The sequence below is a fragment of the Hirundo rustica genome, chromosome 1, assembly GCF_015227805.2.
Source record: "Hirundo rustica isolate bHirRus1 chromosome 1, bHirRus1.pri.v3, whole genome shotgun sequence".
NCBI classification, from domain to species: Eukaryota; Metazoa; Chordata; class Aves; order Passeriformes; family Hirundinidae; genus Hirundo; species Hirundo rustica.
In genome coordinates, this window is record NC_053450.1 from 146648309 (window position 1) to 146674530 (window position 26222).

Sequence of the window (26222 nt, forward strand, 5' to 3'; positions counted from 1 at the left end):
TATTGTTTGTGCACAGAGCCACAGTACAAAATCCTTTCAACTGGCTGATCATGTTCTATCTTGGAAAAAAAAAAAGTCTTTGCCTTCACTGTTAAAATATTTGTCTAGAACAGCCACCTGGATATGAATCTGTGCATTTACTCTCACCTAGCTTAATCCACCCATTTTTCTGCCAAATTTCCTGTAGACTACATAGCTCATTTCCTGATGACATATTTCATCTCAGTTTACATTTCCACAGGCAATTCAACCAAACATTCTCTAAAATCCTTGAGTGTTCATTAATATGTTCTTTATCTGCTGAATACATCTTTCTTGACTGCAGATTGCTAAAATTATATGCAGTGCTCCAGATAAGACCCAACCAGACCTTTTAACTTTACAACAAGTCTCTGTCCCATGTGTCCTGAGATCACATTTATTTTTCACAGCCATGTCACATTAATACTCATATTTGCCACACACTGACTTGCATACACAGGACTTCCTGCTATTGCCCTTTAGCTTATGGTGGTGACATTTGTTTGTTGTTTTTAGCACAGGGCGTTCCATCTTGCTTTATTAAATTTCCACCTACTTTTTAGGATTCATTTTCAGGTGATCCAGTTCTGTAGGATTACCTGGATACCACTTACTTCTGACAGTGCCTTGAATCAACAGCAAATTTTGTTTTGTCAAAAATGAAAATAATTACTAAAAGGAATAAAACAGGACCCCAGCCTGATCTCTGAGAAATTTTACTGCTATTTCCTTTTCTCCTCCTGTTTATATATCAGTATTGTTACTCAGGCTTATTTAATCACATTTTAATCAAACAGATGCTTTGTTAAGCTCTATCAATTCAACTAACAATTTCTATGGCAGTATATTAAACACATTTCTGACAGCTACCCAGAACAAATGTAATGATTTTTCTTCATATAGAAATCAATTCATTTTCTTACTTTTTCTCAGTAAAGTATCATCTCATGCTAGTACTAACTCCCTTTGATAAACACTACTTGTATTTGATTTTATTTTTCATTTGTCTTCCCTTCTGCACTTATTTATTCTTCTAAAGCCTTTTATGCCACTTTATCAGTTAATTTTTCTGTTGTTTTTGTGTTTTGTCTTTAGAGATTTGGGAAATTCTACCCTTTACTTTAAATTGTAAAGAAAATAAAAATAAAGCCAAATATCATAAGTAACCATTACAAAAGCCCCAAAAATAAATGCGAGATTTTTATTCTCATTGTATCAGAAGAAGAAGATTTGTTGTTTTTGTGTCCTGTAAACTTTCTCAAAAAAAGCACTGACCAAATGTGAAGGTTTGAAACAAATTAGAGTCAAAATTACATTCGCCACGTACCATCCATTACACGAAATACCCAACTTATTTATTTTAAATTTAACCTGTAAATTTAAAAGATCAAATTCTACTTCACCTACACGTCAATGTAACTGGATGCCTGTTAGTTTAATGAGTATAATAAGGATCTGAGTATATTGGAAATCAGAAATATTGGATACCCTGGACAAGAAATTGAAAAAGTTCATAATACTAAAGGGATCTCTCTCACCCTTGAAATTACATGGAAGTCTTCTAAATTTGAAAGAGAGAAAGAACAAAATTGAATACTTTACACCAAGTACTGTAGATGACATTCTGTGTCTTCAGTGAAAAGCGTCCCTGTGCCATTTTCTGACTGAGGATTTCACTATTACAGACATCACTTCAAACAAGCTATTCAGCACTCCTGAACTTAACAAACCAGACAGAAATGTGTCTTTGTTTTCACTGAATTTCTTTGTGTTTGTGACCTGCAGAAACATCTTTGTGTAGCCAAGCTGCTTGCACGTTACAGAAAGACAACTCCGGAGGGTTCTTCACATCACTGTCGCTGGCTGGGAATCTGCGTTGGGGTGGAGTTGGTGTTCTGATATTGGCAAACTGCCACTTCACAGCCCACTGCCAAAATGTATTTTGTGGAGCAGTTTCAGCCTCACCACTAGAAGATGCACCCTCAGCTACATCATAGAGTTACTCTTCATGCCCACACACAGCAGGGCAATCTTGGGGATGCTCAGAGGGAGGAGAATGAAAAAGCTGAGGTGACACACTTGAGTACAGCCATTCCTTAGAAAACTCTGCGTGGTGTTGCTTCTCTATAGATAACAACAAAGGGTTTAAGAGATTATAGGGACATAACATGATCAGAAAACAAAAGTTTAGAAGAAATTCTGGACACCATCTGAATCTTCAGATAAAACAGAGAAACTGAATTTCATTTTCTGTTTATTCAGAGAACCCGAATTTCATCTTCTCCTCTTACTACAGCTACAATACTTGATTTAGGAGGGCTGGACAGTGCTGCTTCGCAAAAGATGGTGCTGCAGCCACATGTCCCCTGAAGCGTGCCCAAGGTCTGAAATCCCGTTGTCATGAGCAGGACACATACTGTTTGCTTCACTCAGGCCTGGAACTTTCTTTGTTGTATTCTATCTGATCAGTGAGAGAGGCTTAGTAAGATCAAGTGTGTTAATAGTTACTGATACTAAAATTTTACAGAACTTTAATTTTCTCCAGCATAAAAGATCCAGACTGAACATAAATTTGTCCAATTTTTTTTTTTTTTTTTTTTTTTTTTTCCCCTGGAAGCCCTGTCTAAAATCTATTTCCAAGGCTGTTGGAATCTTTCTTTAAATAGTTGGGCTGCAGGAAACAAGCAAACAGACAGACAAACAAACAACCTAACAAAATGCAGGATGACAGTAGAGAGTGTCTTTGGGAGATTCAGGAATATCTGATAAAGACCTAGTGTCTTTGAAAAGTGTGAAGACCTAGAAAGCGCACTCCTTCGGCAATGAGACTTAGTACAGCATTCCGCAAAAACTCTCTGTGGTCTGGAAAGCAGGGCTCAAAACACATGAAACAGCTTGAGCAGCTCAAGAGAGAGCCACTTTTGCAGTAGGCATGTGGTTCAGGATGGCTTGTACACACATTTTGAGAGAAACCCTTAAATACTTTTCATGCAGTTTAGGTATTTCTGTCATAACTGTATGTTATATGTTATGTGAGCAATATTTGCTCAAAACAAAAGAAAACTCATTTTAATCAATGAAAGCAATGGATTTGGAGCATTTATACACCGAACATGAACAAGATTTGTGGGTAAAATACAAATTTTCAAAGTATCTTGAACTCCTTCAACAATTTAAACAAGAATTGAGCTCACAGGGGACTGATGTCATTACTTGTATGTAATGTATGAAAAGTTTAAATGAGCCATTTACTGCCAGCACTGTATTAGAGGATTCTGAGCAGACAGATGGCCAGGCAGCAGGTACTTGTTACTTACAGCTGTATTGGCATGTACCTTTCCTTGGCAGGCAGACTCGTCCAACCACTGGAATTGAGGAAATGCCTTTGGGTCCTGAGTGTGTTCTGAGAGAAGAGAACTTGCCGTACCTTGGCACTGCCTGCTGCTGTGTCCATTGCCTGGCACTGAACTTTCTATTTCCACTTTTACTGCCCTCCGAGGAACACCCAGGCTCAGCTGATCCAAAATAATATTTATTTCAGTCAAAATGCATTTACTTCCCTGCCACCTCTATTGTGATGAATTTCTATCCATGTTTGGACTCCATTCTCTCTGTGTATTTGCAGTCCTGTACCTCATGGATACCTCCATAAAATTTTTCCTTTTAATTTCACAGCCCTTTCTTTGAAATGCCATCAAATCAACGCTGTCTAAATTTATATGACTTCTTTATTCTTTCATAAACCTATCTATTTGCTGATTAAGAGCATCAGTCTCATTTGTATTTACCTCTATATATCAACAGCTGTTCTAATTTCATTCTAGTTCTTTATTTCCCTTCTACATTCTCTGTAACAGAGCACTGAACTGTGATACATTTAAGTGGAAAGAACTTGAACCATGATTTCTGGATTTCATCCATGAAGAATTTGTTTTCTTTGAAAGAAAAAAAAAGCACTTAGCTATATGTAAACAAAAATATTAGTATTTGATGCATCTCCTTCAGCTGCTGTCTTTTTCATGTCAAAGAGTCACTGGGCACAGCAACAGGGGAAAAGGTTGAGAAATAACTGATGATATTTCTTTCCACCTAAAAATGCTGATTAATTGAAAATAAAACATCACAAATATCTGGCTGTGTACAATCTTCTGATAGAACAGATGCAAGTTTCAAAACTTCTTTGCTAGTTCTAGGATATGTGGACTACTAATACTTGAGACACTAGTTTCTGTCCACAGAAGGAATAATGATGACAGTTCCCAAGACTGTTTCTACACAGAACGTTAACAGTAATTTGTTAATTGGTTTCCCAGGCTACTCAGCTTCAACAGCCTAATGAATCATTTGCTCAAAGAATTAAACACTGGGGTCTGGTGTCTGGCAACTCTTGTGTCCTCAGCTGCTGGGGCAGCCCAGCTAGGGGACAGCCTGCCTGGTGGCTCCTCTGCCCAGGGATTGCTCTGGGATTTATTGCTGATGAAACCTGATGAGCCTCGGCATGCATTAATTCCACTCAGGAAAACGACTGCTCTCTTAGTGGGATGCCAATCATCACAAAGGGCAAGAAAGAACTGCTAAAGAGAGAAGACATGAAGGATTCTCCAAAACCTTGCAGGAATGATAAAACATCAGATTCTTGTGAATGATAAAAGACACGATTTTGAAATTGTTATTTTGGAAAGACTGATAGCTCTTAAGAAATTGTGCCGAGTACATCCAGATTGCCTGTGTCAACCAAGATCCTGAGGAGGAATCCTGGACACCAGTCTCAGGAATCAGAGGGGTTGCACTGTGCAATTCTCTGGTTTTTTTCCTCAGGAGTTTTGACCTCAAAGCTTGCCTGAGAATCTCAGCGCTAATGGCATAACTAGTCTCGTCTGCAAGCCAGCTGTGTCACGAGTAGGTACAATCCTGCCTTTCAGTCTACCTGTCCTATACAGATCAAAGTCAATCCAAAGAGGTACTCCTTTCTGCTACAATGAGAATACTTTCTTTACCTGACAATGTACCATCCTACAAGTTTTTCTTTCCACATTAATGTTTCCTTCTGCTCTCAGCATGCAGCTTGTAATACTGTTTATTAGCTGGTAGTATTTCTTTTCATAACAAAGATATTATAATCAGGTGTTTCTTCTTAATATATAAATAATATTTTTTGCATATGCAATAAAAAATTAAAATTCTCTTTAGCTTTTCTCATAGAAGTGCCCTTGCTTTGCTCGTAGCTGGTTATTTTGGGGGAGTATTTAGGAGTGTTTTATGCTGCCTCCCCAGTCCCTTTTAATACATCTTACATTACAACACACATTAAGTCGATGGAAAGGCAACTTGAATATATTCCCATTCTCATCTAAAAGCCAATATATAAACACTTCTTTTTCTATAGCATAAGGCATGTGCTAACATGTCACTTAACTGCATGCTTTCTACGCCTTGTGAGCCAAAGCCCAGATCCATGCCTGGTGTAAACTGCCAGGCAGTAACTTGGAGTTCCCTTAAACTCTTGGTTCTCTATTGAAACCTCGAAAAAAACCCAGCTGTGGGGAGCAAAGATATAATAATACAGCTGTTGCCCTCCACAGTGGTGAGACTGACGCTGCCAGGGATCTCTTCACTCACCCCTCAACGTTTTTCGTGCGTGCCTGGCCTGAGGGGACTGTGTTCGATGATCTTGTTTCTCCCGTAAAAAAGCACCCCAGTGCGGGCACCCATGCGCTGCCGGGACGGGCTCCTAGGCTCCCCGGGCGTGTATCGTGGGAAGGGGATTCTCCGATACCTGGGAGCGGGCAGCGAAGGGTAAGAGGCATCCAGCGCCCGGCAGCAGCCCGGGGACGGCGGTGGGCACCTGCGGGGCGCAGCGATGGGCGGGGGGCGTCCCGGCTCGGGGCAGCGACTCGCACCTCTTACGGGGGGAGCGCCGGCGGCAGCGAGAGGGAGGAGGAGAAAAGGAAGGAGAGGAGAGGGGCTGGGGAGACACGGGCGGGCGGGCAGGAGCCGGGGGCTAGAGGAGGAGCTCCGCGCAGAGCGGCGGCGGGCACGGCGGCGCTCGGGCCGGCAGCCGAGGCGCCGGAGCGGGGCAGGTGCGGGAGCCGCCACCGCCGCTGCCCGCGGAGCGGGGGAGCCGGCAGCGGCCCCGGGCCCTATGGTGCCGGGCGGGACCCGGAGCCCGCTCCCCGCCTTCGAACGGGGCCCGCGGAGCGCCGCGGGGCAGCGCAGCCCGGCGGGCCCGGCACTCGGCGGGCATGAGGACCCTGCCGATCCTCCTGCTCTCGCTCTGCTGGAGCCTGCGGCCGGTAAGTGTCCGGCGCACGGCCCGCCCGAGCGAACGCTCGCTCCGCTCCGGGCCGCGGGCGGGGGTGATCCCGGGCTCTTTCCCGAGGAGCCCGTGCGGAGCCCGTTCCGCGCCTCCGCGGGGCGGGGGCTCGGCAGGAGCGGCAGGTGCGGGGCTCCGGGACAGCGGTGCCTCCTGCCGCTGCCCCCCGGCTCTCCTCGGGCACGGAAGGCGAGGGGAGCGAGCTCGCAGCCCCCGCCGGGACCCCCGGGCGCTCCCCCCGCGCTCATCCCCGGGACCGCTCCGCCCCGGCTCCGCTCCGCCGGGCACGGTCCCATCCCCGCCGAGCCGCCGCTTGGTCCCCGCAGTTTTCCCCGTAGCCGGTGGACACCGCTGGTTCGCGAAGAGTTTTCAGGGAGGAGGTCATCATCCGGCCGTCATCGTGGGGGGAAAAGCCCCGCATCCACAACTGCTCTGTGATGCGTACAGTGGGACTGCGATGTGCAAAGTAGTCAGGATATTGAAGTCTTCTTTAGGGCGCCAGCTTTTATCGTCTTTATATTTCCAAGCGTTTCTTAAGTAGTTTGTAAAAATCAGTTACATTGATGGAAATATGATTCATAAAAGGGTTTTTTAAAGTATTTTAATTTTTTTTTGTTACTGTGTAATACCAAAAGTGAGGAAACATAGTGAAGATGAGCTTGTCAGAGGAGGCGTTTATCCGTCAAACCGCTGCTCTAGTTGCTTTAGAAATTGTTGAGCTGCTTAAAACGCAGAGAGACTCCTGAGCTGGATTTCCAGCACAGTGTGCACCTTTGCATGTGGTCCCGTATTCATTGGTGACTAAGGATAACCTATCTTTGGTTAAGCAGAGGGGAAGATGGATGAGCACAAATCCTAAAAAGTGGTGAGTGCCCTCAAAATCTTGCTGTGTTTCGGGAGGTGGTCAGTGCCACGTAGTCTGGAACCCTAAATCCCTTTTAGCTTTGTGAAGTCCACCTGAATGAACTGGATGTGTTAGAACAAAGTATAGTACAGTTTAGCATGTAGGCCAGCTGTGGAAAGTAATATGCTATCTTTGGGTAGCAACAAATGTATGTTTTCAAATTAACCTTTACTATTAATCAGTGGTATTTCAGAGGTACCAAAAAGAGAAGTTGTTTATTCAGCAGGTTTCTTAATTGCAGGAGCTAATTTGACTTATCCTTCATTTAGTTAACATTTTTATTTACTGAACCTTCCTTTCCAAGACCCAGTAATTGTAATACTTCTTGATGAGTAGGAAATCCACTCTCAGTTACTGAATGTTTCCACTTGGAAATGAAAAATAGCAAAAAAGAATATTTTGTGAAAGGAAAGTGCTATTAAAAACATTATGCATACATGGGACATTTCTTTTACATGGCTGCTATCTGCAAAAAAAAAATCATACATACCGAAATGTAGGTATTTTTAGCATAATGCTGAACTTTAAATTACAAGTTCTACAAATCCTAATTTATGTTAAATATATGTCTTTGAAAGAAAAATAATTCTGCACTCAGAACATCTAATTTCAATACTCAACATAGAGAAAAGACATGGAAAAGGAAGTCAGGTTCTAATGTTGTAGATGGTGGAATGAAACATTTGGAGAAGAGAGATATTTTTGTGAGTTTTCATAACAGCCCCTGCTATTATGCTTATGGCTCTTGCATTGTATTTTTAAAAGCTGTGCAAGTGTTTTGTCCACTGCAAAGAGACTGCAGCATCAGCAGGTTCGCAGTCCTATCTCTGGATCTGAGGTTCTGGGCCCAGAATTACAACTTAATTAATTATTATCATTTTTAAAAAATTGCTGTGTCATGCATCAGAGATCATTACCAGATTCTGTTATTAAATGTATCCTAAAATATGTGAAAGAAAAGACAGAAACTTGGAGAGAGACCACATTTTTTGGTAATTGCAAGTGTGAGGTGTGAGGATGACTGAAGTACTGCATACTCCCATTTTATTTATTTAAGATGTGATTTCATTTGAGCTGATCAAATTGTCCCATCAGCTCCACTGATGTTTCCAGCTTTTCCATTTGCCACCTCCTGCAGTAATTTCTCCCGTGCAGTCTCTTATGAACTCCATGTGTTTCTCTGTGAGGCTCTGACTGCCTCTCTCAATTCAGCTGACCCCAGTACAACTTTCTGGGGTCTCATTTCTCTCCCCAGTACTGCTGCATTCCTGTCTATTCCTGTGGACATGCATAAAAACTTTTCTGAAAGCTAAAGAACTGAGGGCAGGGCTTTGAACCAGTAAAGGCATTAGTGCTTTAATTTTTAAGAAGTGGGGTTTTCTTCCTGTGTAGCACTTGCTTGAATCAAATAATCATGCTCTGGGACCTTCAGGAGATAAAATATACATGGTGGAAAAGGGAAGAAAAGCAGAATTTACCATGGTAAAGAGAATGAAGTTTGATCAATTTTCATGTTTTGTGATTTGTATCAAACTTTCAGCTCCCTAACCTACTACAAAAGGGGAAAATGCAAATGTATCTACTCTCCTGTTTCAGTTACAGCTCAGAGTTTTTCTGGAGAAAAAGATCTGATGGCACAATATTGAGGGATGCACTAGAAAGCTAAATGAATGCTACAGAAAGAAGCCAGTAGATAATTTCATTGTTTTGTTCTGAAAAGCCAATGTCTGAGAAGCTAAAATGGTCATCGAGTGTGAAAAATGCCTAGCACATGCTTGGGTGAAACCTGTGCCAGTTAAAGTAGTGGCTTTCATTATTGATAGTTGCATTCCTCGTGAAGCATTTTAATTCTAGTTGCAAGACATAACCTGTTTGTTAATTTGACACAGGTGAGTGGTGTCCATCCAGAATGCAGATTTCAGCTGGAGATTCACAAGGAGGAAACCAGGTGCATGGAACTTCTAAAGAATGCAAAGCCAGTGGACTACAAAGGTAAGAAAACTGTAATGTAGAGATAACTGGAGTATTGAGGATTTTCTCTCTTTACCTTCCTTACTGGTGTGATTGCAGTTTCCCTAGTTGTCTGAACTGTGCTTGGGATTTTACGGTTTTTGGAATTTATGCAATTTTGCATTAAATGTGAGAGGTGTGCAGGTGCTAAGAATGACCTGGCTGGGACACCAGCTGGGAGCAAACACGTTCTCATGTGCTGGGATGTTGTTGTAGTATTTTCTGGCCGGCAGAGCAGCTGCAGGCTGGTGATGAAAGGAACCCGCTGAAAGAGCAAATCTGAGGGAAAGCTGAAAGCCTTGGATCCAAGCATCTCTCCCTAGCTATGGTGGAGAGTAAAGTACCAGTGGCAGGAAGGATCTCTGGGTTTCCCAAGTGGGCAATGTTTCAGACTGAAGATGAGATTCACACCCAGGGGACCATGAAGGGAAAACTGGACACTTGTGTTACACCCAAAACCCCAACTCTCTCTGTTACTGTGTTGTTTTAATTTCCTGTCTGCATAGACAGATAAATATATAGCCAGTGATACAGCAAAGTGTAATTTAATGGAAGGAAGAAGAATAGTAGATGTAGGGATTTTTGTTAGGTTTTTGGGGTTGGAGTTTGTTTTGTTTGGGGTTTTTCTTTGTGGGGTGTTGGCTTTTTGTGGTTTTTGTTTGTTTGTTTGTTTTTGTTTTAAGATTCTATTAGATTTCCTTTCTACATTTGCATGTGAGGAGAAAAAAAAGTTTATGAAAAATTAACATTTCTCTTGTAAATTGAAGCTTCTGGTAAAAGCCATTTGTTCAGCAAGCGGAATAAAAAGGTGACCGATAAATTCAGATTGTCAATACGTGGTTTATTTGGGCTTTTTGTGTTAATTTTGTTTTAAATGCACTCTGAAGATTATGGGACCTCAGAGACCTGCCATCTGCAGTTCTCTTTGAACATAAACATGAGTCTCAACTTATGATGCTTTTTCCACCTCTCCTCAATTTAAATGTGTAACTGTCTCAGTGCATATTCTAATACTAATTGGTATAAAATAAAAAAATTCAAAGGCTCATCAACAGTTTGTACTTTATTATAATTTCTCCAGTTTATTAATCAAGATCAGTAATTAAAAATGTAAAATATTACTGGAATAATTAATCTAGATTTATAGCTTTTATTGATATATAAGTGGTGAAGAAAGATGGCTGTTACATAAATAATACTAGTGCAGAGCCAGATGGAGAAATAATTAGTAGCCCAGCTTAATGAATTAAATCATGAACCAATAAATTCACTGTTAGCTGTTACATGGCTTTGAAAGTCAAGCTTTCCTCAAGATATACTTTTGTGATCCAGACACTGGACTGCTCCAAGGGTATCTTCGTGATGCACACCAGTTTTATTTTGGGTTCCCTAGGGGAAGAAAGAACTTTGCTGTCAGTATTTTCTTCCCAGCCTCTTTTCACTGGAAGAGGGATGCCTCCTGAAGGTAAACTGCTGTGAAAGAAAACTCATGTCATGGAAGGACACAGGATGCCTGATGGTGTTGATTCAACCCTGCAGTGACAAAACAGCAGTGAAAGGATTTAGGCATTTTATTGAATGCCCATCTGAAACTAAAGGAATATTCCATTTTGTTGGGGACTGGGATAAATCCCCTGTGGTGATAGAAACTGCATGTGCAATATTACAGGAGAATTTGTTCTATGCTTCCTATTACAGATACCCTCACCAAGGACCTCCAGAGAGTAGCCTATGTTAAATATATGCATTTATATTTACAAAAACTGACATTCTCTGTGTCCTTATTTTCCTAGTAAGCTCTCTGTAATCATACAAAGAAGTAAGGACTATTTTGAACAGTAATACTCTGACTGCTGATAAAGAAGAATTACTAATGAAAATTACCAAGCTGGAACTAGTTAGTCCAAGTTGTAGCTCCACGTGTAACTTGTAGTACATTGGAAACATAACTCTTTACAATAAATACCCAAATGCTATTCCACTTTTTCCTGAATGGGAAAGATGGTTATGCAGCCCTTGTCATATTTCTCTAGCTTTAGTATGTGCTACCTGACTTACAAAAGCTCTTAATGAAATCTTGGGAAGGTACTGTCTTGAATTTGGAAATAAGGGTTCCCTGGGATTTTCCACGGAAGGCTTGGATGTCCATTATCAAAATCAGTGGGAACATTTTCATTAATTTATTGGGCACCTGGGAAAGCTTTGCACTTGTATGTCACACGCTCCAGATTTTGGCTGGCATGCACAGCTTCTGAACTTTGGAGGATCCAAATTGTAAGGGACAAGTAGTTCCTTTGAATTAGATGGCAATTATGTATTGAATATCTTATCTAATCTTCTCAGCTCCCAATTAGGGAGATAAAAAGGGAACATTTAAAGACTGTTGGGGTTTCTTGGATATGATAAAATGATCTTACACCTGAGCTGCCTCGAGACATGGGCTGGAGAATTTAGCTGAGTAATTTTTGCATTGCACCTAAAATCACTGACTATGGAGGCTATGAAACCCTTGTTTACCTCATGGCTTAATAAAGTAGCAGCGTGTTTTGCAAAGAAACACTGCATAAAGACAGTGTAAGTATCCTTTGAACAATGCCAAGGATATGCTAAAATCAGGGACCCAGTTGGTCTGAATTCTGCTCACTTGCCACTGTCAAACCGTGAGACACCCAAACGTCCTTCTTTGCACCCTTTGGGGGATTTTCAGGCATTAGCACATACTTTTCCATTAGTGGACAGCATTATGCTCCACTTAGGGAAGAAGTCACTCTCCAAAGACCTGTGGCAGTGCTTTCCTCTCTCTAGTGCTCTTTAGAACATCTGGTTGTTTATGTTATGAAGACTGTATTTGCTTCTATCCACATTTGTTGTCTTCTTTCCTCCTATAATTTGGCCCCTTAGCTGGAAGCCTAGGAGAGGTTCTTCTATTTCTTCTTCTATTTGTGCACATTTCTTTATTTTTGAAGGGCAGATTAAATGCATTCTAACTAGCTCATAATAGCTACAGATTTTGAGGTCTATATGGAAAAACCCACAGGTTTTTATCTGCTACCCATGGCTTGTCTTCAAACAAAAAAATAGAAAGCTCTCAAGAAAAGTGATTGGAAATACATAAAAATTGTCTTTTTTCAAATTTCTGCCTTCATTCAGTAATTGGATTTTTTTCCCTATAAAGTAACAGGCTCATTTCTCTTCACCTTCAAGTGAAAAATGAAATCTTATTGTCAAAAATGTGAAATCTCATGAGATTTTTTAACAGGTTTCTGCAACTGAAAGTTCTAAAAAAAAAGATTTTGTTATGAAAATAATGAAGTTTAGAGATTTTTGATTCATCTTGGACTGAGTGGCTGCACCGTTAAATGTGTCTTTTTGGATTTTGATTTCCAAAATACATTTTTGTGAGACCCATATGTCAGACAACATTTGTAATTTTAGATACAGCATTTTAACTTTGAGGAAGGAATGTAGATCAAGTGAAAAATGGCTTTGGAAGGAATTTCATAAACCTCTCAAAGGGAAGCTTTATAATGCAGCTTTTAATAGGAAATTAAAAGAGACAAGACAGCAAAATGATGCTCTTAGTTATTGGTAAGTTTAGAGCAAGAGGGGCCAATATTGCTGTGTAATCCAATCTCCTAAATTGCACTGTCAATAGAATTTTCCTCAGCGATTCCAGCACTGAGCTCACGATCTTGTGGATGAATCAGAGCTGTTCAGAACAGTGGGATGAACATTCAAATGCTGGACCCGTGGCAAGTTGTCCAGAAGGTAAATGTACGTGACTAACTTACCTGTTAAGGTTGTTTTTCCAGGAAGAAAGGTGGATATTTTGCATTTATACACACCCTCATGCCTTTGTGAATAATACACACACCTCTCTCTGTAACTACACCAACGTGATCACTCTATCCTCTGCGTTAGTAAATAGAAGACTGACACAAAGCCAGATGAGGTCTTGGAAAAGAAATCACCTCAAGGTTCCTCCTTTCCTAATGCTCCATGTCTCATCAAGGTTTTGCATCAGGTTTTGTTTAGTTTTGAAGCTATTTTCTCTGTGAAATGAGTCAGTAGTTCAGACTGCACTGGTGCGGGCAGTCACCTGAGGCAGCATTCAAAGTGGAATTAAATGAGATGGTGATGCCATGGAACTTATTTCATGCGGCACCAGTAACTCTTGGAAGAACAACTTTAGCTTTCTTGAATCTCTGTGCTGCTGCTTTTCCAGCTGTAGTACAGATACGTTGCTACTTTTTAGTTCACACTATTTTTTTATTGAAGGAAGCCAAAGGGGCTGCTTTGGATATTTTTATGTTTTGGCTTTCACTGATTGAAATGTCATCATTAATGACACCACATAAAACTGTCCCTTATGGCATTGACAATGTCTGGGCTTTGTGGAAACCATACTTAAATATTTGAGGACAGAAGAGAGGCAGAGCCTCGTCTTTTAAGAAGGCTGGGTGAGAAAGGTGAGAAAGAGATTTGAATGAAAGGAGTTGCCTACTGAAAAGTAACTGTAAATAAAATGGTGAAGAGCAAGAAAACTTCCTGATCAGCCTCATTCAAAAATCTCACATAATAAAGTTTACTAAGAGTGACAATTACAAACCCTTTTGGAAACAGGAGGAGCACCAGGTGTCCACAGTGATTTTGAAGACATGAAATTTCTATTCTACCCAAAATGTAAATAGAACTTTAGCAGTAGACATTAAGTTGTAGCCCTGAAGAAGGAAAATGCACAGCCATAAATGAATGTATTGAGTTTTCCAGAAGATTCTGAAGGAAATATTGCCCAGCATAGTCTTGCACTTCTGTCTGATAAAGGCAGCAGTGGTCATGACAGCCTATTCTCCATGACATCCAAAGCTGAAATATCGCAAGGAAGTAATTTTGAGTACCAAAGCATTGAGAAATCTTCAACCAATACAACAAATAACACATGGGTTAGACATAATACATACTAGCAGAAATATATGATCCTACTTCTTAATAGGGACTTTTAATATTTTGTGGTGGGGTCTATATGAAGAGAAGATTGATTTTTAATTACAAATTTCAAGAATGAAAGAATCTGCAAGCATGTCAGAATTGGGGCAACATAAAGATGAAGGTACTTCTTACAGCTTTGACTATATGTACATTAATATAATTGCATAAGAATAGAAAATAATGTTCTTATGGTAAGATTAGCATGCTGTCACACAAAAATAAATTCTCTTGTCTCCAAAGGACATTTTGAGTGACCGGAAGGCAGAATTTATCTGGAAAATTTGGACGAAAAAATTGTTTTCTTTTTTGAAAGGATTTTTTCAAAGTTTTAGCTGGCAACTTCCATATTTCCCCACAGAATCCTAAAAAATTTACATATGAAGTGTAAAACTGGCCAATTGATTTTTGATTCTCCAAAGGGAAACTTCTCTTCAAAACAGAAACAAGACATTTCTTCTGAAGTGTTTAATTGTGTCAAAATACAGAAATCCCTTTGAAATCTCAGAAACAGTATTTTTTCCACTCCTGGTGATAGAAGTGGCTTTTGAAGAACCTATGAACTGCAAATATTTTAGGCTAATATGAGACAAACTCTATTGGTTTCATCATTCTCTTTAAAGTAGTTAAATCTGATGTATCCTGTTGAATTTATAATTTCTCTTTGCTGTCTACGAGCAGTGTTTGCTGACTGGAAATTAAAAATTTTTACATCGTCTTTTCTTCGGTGTTTCTGAGTAATCGGGGCCGGTTCTTGGCCCCATTGCAGCCAGTGTTTTCATTGCTCCCAGTTTGCTAGCTTGCTGCTTGTGCAGCACCTCCTTTTCATTTCTTTTTTATCACTCGTGTGAAAATGCAGAAGGAATGTCAGTCCATATATGTTCATCATTCCCATGCGACCTAAGTTCCGCGCTGTGGCACACGGACCTGCAGTCTAGAAATCGTTGCCCATAAGAGGTGAGATGGCTCCTGCTCTGCCAAGTTAAATACAAAAAATTAAAACACTGAAAAATAAACTCTAGGCTAGCGGTCGACTTTCTGACTCATTTTTAAAGCACTCTCTTGTTTTTTCATGTTTTGTGCAGGCCTAGACAGTTTTAAAAAATGCTAAACCTCTCTTGGAAGTGACAATTTTTAAATCCAAATACAAAGTGCCACCTAGTGGTTACATATTTATGAAATGTGTTGATAAAATTTTCTAGCACAAGCCCAGTGTTTCACGTTTTTATAGATGAAGAAGCACACGTAGGTAAGGTTTGTTGCTCAAAGACTGGATCTCAAAAAGCAGGATGATGAATGGGACGACAGTACTTACGTAAGCTGAAGAAAATGGGAAACAAAACGTAGTTTGCAGTCTGTTATGTTTCCTTTTATTATGAACTATCTGCAAATGCATGGCGAGCATTAAAGACCAAACATTCAAATAAAGTAAGTGATCTCATTGAAACTAGCTAACAATAGCATCTGCAGTATCCTCTGGAGGAACAGGAGAGGGGATCAGCAGAAGAGACTTTTGGGCCAGTCACCGAGCAAAGGTTTCTCAGGGAAGTTGGATTGTTTCCTCGGCTATGCCGTGAAATGACGGAAAACGTCATTCATGACGAAATGACGGAAAATTTTATCAGAGAAATAAATGGTGCAAATGAAGCGATTGAAAAGGGATTGTTCTGTGCAGGCTGCAGGAGTGTTCTTGTAGGCACCACAGAATCAGGAATGAAGGACCTTTTTTCTTTCTGCGTTTGCTAGTTTTATTAACAGTTGTTAATGGCTTAACCTCAGAGATCAACCCAGCCCAGCACAGACAGTCGCTCACTCCCCCACCAGCAGGATCAGGGAGAGAGTTGGGAAGGTAAAAGCCGGAAAACTCTTGCGTTGAGATAAGGGCAGTTTAAGGAAAAGCAAAAACCCACTGCTCAGCACTAATCCAAAACACAGCCCCGTATCAGCAACAGTGAAGAAAATTAACTCAATCCCGGTACCCTGCCAGAACCAGCCCGATAGTTCAAGAAAAAGGTAAAGAATATAGTAGTGGATGTGCAGAAAAAATTGAGGGGCTAACACAGATCTAAGCTGGACTGACTTTTTAAGTGTACATATCAAAGTGAAAAGACAAATACACTCAATGCTTGAGGAGTTATTGAAGCATAGTCCAAGCGTAGAGACTAAATCAAATAATGAACATAAAAGAAAGAATATGTACATAAAAGTACATCTGGGTACTTATAATATTTTCAAAATATTATTAATAAAAATTACAGACATTACATGAAATAAACATTGGAGCAATTGAATTTTTTTTCTTATAAGTGAGCTACAGAAAGAAATAGAAAGTGAGCTATAGAAAGTATAATTTTACTGGTAAAATTGCTACCAGAATTAAAATGTAAGCCTTTATTTAAACCTAAAAGTATGTATATGTTTTATCTTACTTGATTAATATCCTCCAGAGACAGTAGAAAGCAGGCCTATATATGTGAGAGACGGGTAAAATGTCCAGAAAATGAGACTTCAGATAATGATCTTGTGAGTGCTGCACTGACGGATGACAGTCCAGAAATCCTAACACTGAATGAATTAATGTCTGGACAGAGCTGTAGAGAGTGAGTAGAGAGGAGAATACTAAGTTTGATCAAGTTAGATATTCTCTGTAAAGAAACTGAAACATTTAAGGTAGTGTTTAGCATACCTTCACTTCCCAACAGTGGGGTATTTAAAGCACCATTGACTGCTTTGTGGTTGCTGGAAAGAAAGAGGCGATCATTGGGAGCAATGAACGTGGCCTAATTTCATATGTTTTAGGATGAAATCAAGTTAATTGTATCCCACCTCTGCATAAGGGTATGTTTCCCAATTGAAAAAGAAGATACATGGATGCAATATTGTTAAAAATCTGTAGTAACTGGAAGAAGGGGGCAATGAGGAATGGCGTGATTTGGAAGCCTGGAAGGTGCATTGTTGTTTAACAGTTGTAATTCTAGCAGCAATTACACCAGTAATGCCATTTCAGCAATCAGACCAGACCAGCTGTCGGATGCCCACTGTGGTCATTCAGTGATGATAAATGCCTCCATTGGCATTTTTTTGGAAGTTTTCTCAGATGTCCTGTACCATTATCAATAAGCCTGTAGATATACATAAATTGAGGCTTGATATTCTTGGAGTTCTGGAGACAGCCACTTTAGTTTCACTCACATGATTTGTGATGCATTTGAATGTAGTCTACACGTAGGAAATACTTCTTTGGTGTTGATTCTTCCGTGTGATTTAAGGGATCTCAGACATATTCTTCTCTCCTGGGCCATAGATGCCTGTAAAGTCCTAAAATACTGAGGGAAAATATAGGAAAAAACCCCATATTCCCCAGAAGCATTAGTGATGTGTGATATTTTGAACATCAAAAACTTGTATACTGAGTTCCTTCCAGCTAACTTTGAGATTTGATACAAATTTGATTAATTTTGGTAAGAATAGGACTTGTACCTCAATTTTTCTATATATTATTCCATGCAATTAATGCTTGAATAAGATTTTTAGGTGTTTTCTGTGGAAAACATAGCAATGGAGCTCTGAAGTCCACGCTGTTCTGCTGCTTGTTTGGCAAAACCTTTGCCTAGTCAATATACAGCAACATAGCAAAAATTTATAAAGGCCTCTGAGCTGTTTGCAGATTACTGTAACAAAACCACCATTTTACAGAGAGTGGATTAAATAAAAGGGAAATTTTGAGAAAGTCATCAGCTTCCATGGGTGTGCATGAACAGTTTCATGACTCATCATAGCTCTCACTCTTAGTGGAAATGGGGTTGAAATAAAACTGTCTGAGGTCTTACAAGACGATAATTATTCTTGTGTACTCCAGGGCTTGTTTACGCTGGCTCAGGCAGCATAAAACCATCAATCAAAGCGGGAAGAGTTCCATTTTGTCACTATTTCTGAGTGCTGACAGGTGAAGGAAATAGTTTCTTTGTCTTTCTGATTACTTGTATGTTGTATTGTTGATGTTGTATTTCGCTTTAAATCAGCTGGGGAGGAAGCATGACCTGAGCTGGTCAGGTAAACATTCTTTTACTTTGCATAAGCCCTGGTGCTGCATCATAGAGATTTGGACCGAGGACTGCAGCTCAGGAAGCGCCTAAGTATGTTGAAATTCCATTTCAAAGCCTGTGAAGGTGACCTGCTAGTGTAAACCTGTGAAATTGTGTACAGATGGCTAAGCCACCATCTCAGATCTCTCAGGGATACTGCTGGTAATGCCAAGAGAGGCTGGCACAGCATACAGGGCAGTGGAGGATAAAGCATTTCATTGTCTCTTCATGGGGATAAACTTTGTGAAGTGTTCCCTTTGTAATCCCTTATTTTTGGCATCATATTTCTGAATATAGAACAGATGCTGCATTTAGAACTGTACAATCCTAAGAAGAGTGAAGACCCAATCCCCATAAGCAAGTGAATCCTCTGGAGAATTGCACTTCCTTGGGAAACTGTATAAAGAGGACTCTGTGGAATTGGTGATCAAATGCAGAATTTTCCCCATAATCCTCCTCTCATCTTCATTTTATCATCTCCAGACCTGTTCTTGGTTCCATGCAGAGGCTCCCTCACAGCTATCACGCTAGGATGGATGTTTCCAAAGGAGAGCAAGGCTCATGGGAACACAGCCACTGGCTTTTCTTCATGCTGCAGCTGGGACATAGCCCTGGGACTGATCCAGCTATTGGTCCTTTTACACATTCTTTGGTTCCCTAGTTTAAGTGTGCTTTGAAAGTAACTTAAACTTTAAAAGTAGGATGCTGCATATTTTAAGTCAACACAAGCTGTCCAAGTTTAATTGCACTAAAAAAAATTTTATACAAATATAGAACTTCTAAATATTCCTTTTCAAGTTTCATTTAACTCATGTGGCTTGATTTTGGGCATGACTTCAATTGCACAAAATAAATTAATAATGAATTGTTAATACTATAAATATTCTGAAGAATAATATGGCTGTGAGCAGTTCCCAGTCCAAGTTATATGTTCTCTACTGTACTGAAAGGAACAAATTGTTCCTTATACTGATAATAATCTTATGGAGATAATACCAGTGAGATAATAGTTTGATTTCTGTCTTTGCCATTAACTACAAATTTAAAATTTTAATTGCCTTATCTGAAGACATAAATGCCCAGAATTTTTGCAGGATTTTTTTTTTTTTAAAGTAATTTGAACTGAGTAACATTTCCTTACTTCTTTGTACTCGCAATACTTGTGTTGATAAACTTTGATAACTCTTTGCTTAGCTTAGAAGACATGCATTATGAACAGACACCTTTAAACAGGGCATGATTGAGCCAAGTGTCCATAGCAGCTACAGGAAGATTTACACTAATTCACAAGATACAGCCTTTGAGCCACATTAATATGGATATCAACATGAGCAAAGCTGTAGCAAGTTGCTCTCTACTTGTAACAAGCATTTACTGCCACTATAAAACATCTATGAAATTTGAAGGCCTCCCCCCCTTCCTGAAACCAATATATAGAAGCATTCTTTGTTCAAATGTCTGTTATTTAGTTTGAGAGATTATTCTGTAAGTCCACACCTATTGTTCCAAACACTCTCCAATCATAATGCATTCTTATCATATGTGGTGTTGAGTCCAATGGCCTGCTTACATATTTATTTGTGGTATTCAGTCTGCTTGATAGAAAGCTCCATTTTAACTGTGATTAGGAAATTCTCGAAATTTTGCAATTCCTAATAGTCCATATCGATGATAAGGAGTTATTTAAAAATATTTTTTAATATTTCTTACATTTTCTTAGCATCCTCACATCACAATCACCTGGTTTTAATGAGAAATTTTGCAAACAATGTATTACCTGACCTAAAAATTGGCTAGTTAGCAGCCTTGAGCAGACTCATGATTCCTGTAAGGTTTTCATAGAAAATATTGTCTTTGCAACTTTTTGAAGGAATCTAATATTTTTCGAACCACTTGTCCAAAGCTTTCACCAGGTCTTTATAAGGTAAACCCAGATTTCAAGTCTCTTAACGCTGGTTTTGTTTCAGGATGTGTTGGAGTTTGGGACAACATCACCTGTTGGCGTCCTGCGAAGATTGGAGAGACTGTCACTGTCCCTTGTCCAAAAGTATTTAGTCTTTTTTCTGGCAAACCAGGTATTTTATTTTAAGGTGTATTTTTATTGGCTTCTCTCTGGTGTTGTGTAACGTAATGTACTAGAAATGGTTTATTTGGAGGTTTATTTTTCTTTATAGATTTAAAATTCTTGTTAGAGCCATAGAGGATACACCATGAAAAGACCAAATTATCACCTTTGTGTTCTGTTTGGTGTTCTTTGAGTTAGATACTAAATATATTTTCTGATACAGTGATACCCACCAAAGCTGCCGACATTGCTTGCTCTTTTTTGACTCTTTTGTTAATTATTAAGGCAGCAGAGCCTGACTGACATCTCTAACAGTTGCCAGCAGGTCACATGTAGGTTGTTCCTTCTGTGCCTCAAGAGGGGAGCTCTGCCTTGCCATCATGAGAATAAAGAGCCCACATTAACAGATAATACCCCAAAATTACTGCTATTGCAATTTACGGTAGTTATTATGAAACCTTTTATTCCGCTTTTTAATGGAACCTGAAAAGAGCTCATCAGTGTCTCAGACGGCTGAAACAATTAACTGCTTTAAGTCTACCATCTTCTGCACCATCTTGTCAATATATCATATTTTGCCCTGTGGCATTTAAGTGGGGTTTTGAAAATAGATGATGCACATAGAGTATTTCATATGTATCTCAAAATGCTGCAGGAAAAATCTTATCCCCATTGCTCAGGTGGGAAACCATTGTCATGAAGAGGTGGTGAATGATGAAAAACTTACCACAGTTATATAATTCCTCTTTTGGGAGGGGAGGGAGGGGCTGGTGTCTCTGTGGAGAGATTTAACAGTATTACTTTTAACTTGGAGGCTAATTTGGGCTATGACTAAATACCTTTAGACTCAAAACTGTTGATTAAGTCATGTTCCAGTAAAAAATAGATAAGTAAAACAATCTACAGATGAGCAGAGATTTTCAGTCCTGGAACTGGTGAATCTTGATTAGTTTATCATGGATAGTCTAAACAATTTGTAAAGGGGAAAGTATGTATAATCATTGCTAAATGTTGTGAAATCTATAAAAGTTTTCAGATTACTCAAACAAAGATAATGAAGTGTTGTCATGGGACACGACAAACTAATAAATATCAAAAATTCAAAATAATTAAATCACACTGCTTCTATTTGCCAAAACCTAGACATGCACTCTCTCTCTGGAGTTTATTTCACAAACTTTAGTTATAGTACAACATTTTAATTTTACTATAAAACAACTGCAGTAAATATTTCAGTCTGAAACCTTCACGTGCATTACAACCTTCTCTCACTTCACCATGGTGCCAGCGAGACTGAAAGATTACTTCATTTTATACTTTGCTGTAATTTTCCCGGATCCAGCTTGTTTTCGTAGCTACCAGTTTACTTCCTGCTTGTGGAACTAACAGGGTTGATTTTTAGAAGTTCCTGTTCAATTACGAGTGTTTTTTAAACCTTGTCTTTCTATAATTTCTAAGAAGGAAGACAACAAACATTTTGCATGGTTGATTCAATTAAGAGCTAACTAAGCATCTTGGTACTTTCATAAGTTGATTATGCTCAGGAATATGTAATTTATTTAATTCATACACAGCACATTACAAATTAACTTCATTCTTATAGTGGAAAATTATGAAAAAAACTTCAAAGAAGAAATTTAACTGGTTTTATTTATCCAAAAATTTGTGAGACATATATATTAGCTTTGAGTGTTTAAGGGGAGTTAAAATTCTACAACAAGATGATCTACACTACCTTATTTTTATGCAAATATTCCAAACCATAAATAGGCTTTTAAATACCATAAATTCCTTAAAGGATTTCCCAATTTAAATTGTGAATTTTTAAAAGTAGTTATCTTCTCATCTTTAAAACGTCTTCTGTGGTGCTCTATGTTATAGTCTAAGCATACCACATGATTAATTCTGTGTTGAATATTAGTAACTTTTGATTATAATAATTTTTACTGTAAAAAAAGTCATATTATCCCATAATGTTTTTCCTGTATTGTACAAGTTTATGAGTATCAGAAAGTTATTCTGTAAAGTTTTTATTCAAATGTATGTGTCACGTTAGAGGTTTTAAATAAGGTTGCTCTCTGAAATATTTAATTGCATAAAAAGATGCTGTAGAAATAAACATTGCCTTCCACAGAACATTACCCAACTCTCTTTAGGTTAAAAGGTATTGCAGTATTTGAAGTAGAAAATACTTGAGCGTCCTGAGTACATTGAGTTTTTTCTTGCCAAACTGGCTTTGACGCAATCTGTGGTTCTGTTAACACATTCCCCTGCTCTGCCTAGTCAGAGAATCTTGACGTACTTTTAAAGTGAAGACTCTTCCTAGTGTATAAATAGGTTACATTTTCTTTTAAAAATGTCATTTCTATGCCAAACGGCAAAAGTGGTCCCGTTGTTTGAGCCTGTAGGTTTAGGTCAAGGCCCTTTTATAAGCTGGAAAGATTTGGTTGTTGGCTGGTGAACCATTTATGGGATATTTACAACTTTCCACCGAAGACTTTATACAAAGAAATTCCAGTCAACAAAGATCACAAAAGCTTTAGTTTGGAGTGTATATAAACAAGTTTGGTTATTCTTGACCAGCACCGACCTATGACACATAAATTTATTTTTCAATAGTGGAAACCAGGCATCTTTAAGCCAATTATAAGGCAGCGGTAAAGTCCAAACCAAAGCAGTATATTACTCTAGATTTCAAGTATCATAGATATACAAATTGCTCTAAGAGATGTGAGGGTAAGTTAGCTATGAATTAACATTGTAAGAGTAAGTTATAATAAATGTGATGACTTTTCTTTAGTCTGACATCAGGCTTATCTGTTTTCCCCACTTGAAGCTGTTCCATATTGGATTAAAAATAATTATTTTTTATTAGATTAAGAACTAGAATCATGGGTTGCCCCCATATCATCAGTGTGACTTTGTCTCTGGAAAAAGTCAACTTTTTCTGTCAATTCCAAACAGAAACTCTCTAAAATTAACAAATGTTCAAAATTCCTTTCCAGCCATGCTTCCACGTGTCCTGTGCATTCCCTGTACTACACTGTTGCAGTATTTCAAAGTGAAATTCAGCATGCATCTTTATCCCTCATTCTTCAGCCTATGACATAATTTGGCCTTTAAACTTCATACCAAACTTACCAACATTTGCTTAGCAGTAAGTCATCAACTTAATATATAAGAGCTTTTGTAACTCTTCAGTAGATCTCTTGGAATTGACTTCCCAGAAGGCTTAAATAGGAGGTTAGAACAACTTTCACTGAAATTACTTTTCTTTCAAATTACCTACAAATAGCCTCTTTAAAGAATAAAGTGTGTGGCTCCCTTCTGAGTATTTTAAATAAAACAACAGAACAGTTTGGGCTTTTGCAGATATGTTACAGAAATAGCTGCTATACTGAAGGAGAAGGCTCAGGTTTACTTCTGTTTTTCTGTACTGCAAAGGCAACTCCAAGCAAGAGCAAAAGCCAAAGTACTATTAATTCAAGGCACATGGAAGGAAATGGCTGGGTTGAGTTCTAGGAAATAAAGGAAAAAGAGCTAGGTTGTGACCAGCTAATGACACAGTTAGATTGTTTAAGGAGTCATTGATGAGAAGAGTTTTGAATCTTTTTGATTTAAACTCTCTAATTTTGCTTTACAGGAAACATTAGCAAAAATTGCACGAGTAATGGATGGTCGGATATATTTCCTGACATCTTTAGTACTTGTGGATATAATGACTACGAAGACGATTATAAGGTAGGAAAAATATTTTTTCTATTCATTTAGATGATAGTGTTCAGTACAGCTATCAGATATATTCTGCTTCTAAATAAATCCCATTTTACCCGGACTGAATAAAAATGAGATTTAATGAAAATCTGTAGTAGCACTGGTTGCAATATGCTTGGATTGCAGTTGTCTAATGAGATAAAATCAGGAATATAGAACTAAGTAACTGTTTGAAACTCAAGGCTATAAACAGTTAGTAATTGCAGTAAAGCATCTGTATATCTAATATTGCAGTGCTACTCAGCTGGTTCACCATATGTTTTGCATTGTGTCATTTCTAGAAGTTTGTAATTTCAAAAGAATATTTTTAAAAAGTTATCTCAAAACCTAATACCAATAATCTGTTATAATCTGTTAATATTACATGCACCACTTGGTTGATGATATGTGTTAAATTTATAAGTAAAATAGAATTGGTTTAGGTCATTGGAGTTATTGGCAGATTTACATTGGACTTAAAATTTTGCTGGCAGCTGTAAGTTATTCAGAAAGCTATCAAGCACTATGCATGGAAAACTGAATTTGTTCACTTTGCAGATCTCTTGTCGAGGGAAGGGTTTTTACCATCATGTTTTATGTATTTTCTGTCTGTTTTCCTGCTGAGGCTAACAGAGCAAGAGTTTGTTTACAAGGATGAGCTCATAATGTCGGTAAAACTTCTGTTACCCAAAACAGATAAAGTCCTCTCATGAACAAAGATACTTGGCCAGTTGGTTGTTTCTTCCTGGATTTTAGTATGTGTGGAATATCTGTAGGAGATCTGCAGAGATGCACTGGTATTCCAGATTAGGCAGGAAGGTTTTGACATTTTTTTCGGTATTTAAAAGCCTGACCATTACTGCAGTTCAAAATAGATAATAGAGAAAATTGAGAGAATACATTGTTTTCCCAACTTTTTTGAAGACAAATTCTAAAACATCTGTGTCATCTGACAGCTTAGGAACACACGTTTATTGCTGCTAAAACAGCCACTTTAAACATGGTCACTCAACCCAGGAACTGCTATGAGGTGTGAAAATGGGTAAAAACATAAAAATTCAAATTAACAAAATATTTCAAGTAGTGAGAAACAGTTAGAAGATGAGCTGGTATAATAGAAAAGCAGTTCTTGTTTGACATATTCATTAGCAGTTTGAAGGCGGTGAATGAAATGCAAATTGAATATACTTGCAGGAATTAACCAAGACAACTTGAAATAGGATATAGCAGCAATATTTGCAAAAGCCTCGAAAAAAGCAAATAATAAAAATGTAAGGATGAAAGTCAGGAGAGGGATGTGGAAAGCAGGTACTGAAAAATTATTGGCAAACATACAATCAGTATAATATCACACATATAGTATAAATCATAGAGACAATAGAAAAATGTGAGTATCATGCAGCAGTGAGATTTCAGGAGGCATTTTTGGATCTGCACCAGCTACTTGTTTACACAGAAGATGTTTGCTGGAATTCAGATCTTAGTGCTCAATGGTAGCCCCAAACCAAATCTTTACTCAGCATAAATCAGTATAGTTCTTTGGTTTAGTTTGTTTGTTGTTTTTTTTTTTTTAATCTCATTTTTCAACTATGAGAGCTAAAAATGAAGTCCTAATATATGGATACAGAGTATTCTGTGCATAAAAATGTCATGCAACATGCTCTGCAGTATGGGATATGAAGTATATGAGGTTGTCCTCAAAGTTACATTAACTGATATTTTAGGGAAGGTGGCAAAATAATTTTCCTAGAGTGAATCCTAAGTTTTCTTTTTTTATGTTTTCCTTTGAAGATGATGTTAGAGGAGTAGGTAGAATCTGTCTTCGGTGCAAGTTTGGTGCCTGCATCTTCACTGCTGAATGAATTTCCATTATAGATAAACTAAGTATTTGTTCCTGTAATTTTTTTTCCTGTCTTTTAAGATACAGTCTTTCATCCTTAATGCAAAGGGGGCTTATTTCTATACATATTCTACATATTGTATATATATGCATACACACAGGCATATATCTCTCTGCAGATATGCATTTATTTTGGGAAGCTTTGAATGTTCTAGAGAAGGCTTAAATGATAAAGATCCATGAGC

General features: G+C 38.5%; 1 protein-coding gene across 3 annotated transcripts in view; it reads left to right on the forward strand.

Annotated features, from left to right (window-relative positions):
- Positions 1–6182: 6182 nt before the first annotated feature.
- VIPR2 (vasoactive intestinal peptide receptor 2) overlaps positions 6183–26222 on the forward strand; it is a 48665-nt gene continuing 28625 nt past the window's right edge. Inside the window, exons 1-4 of one of the 3 annotated variants that reach the window (XM_040069853.2) lie at positions 6183–6314; positions 9128–9230; positions 20287–20394; positions 24028–24125. In XM_040069853.2, the coding sequence (XP_039925787.1) occupies positions 6264–6314; positions 9128–9230; positions 20287–20394; positions 24028–24125 (360 nt within the window). In that variant the 5' untranslated portion in view covers positions 6183–6263. Of the gene's footprint in view, positions 6315–7118; positions 7200–9127; positions 9231–20286; positions 20395–24027; positions 24126–26222 lie in introns of those variants that run through there. The other 2 variants (XR_009208074.1, XM_040069858.2) reach the window with 2 other exon arrangements.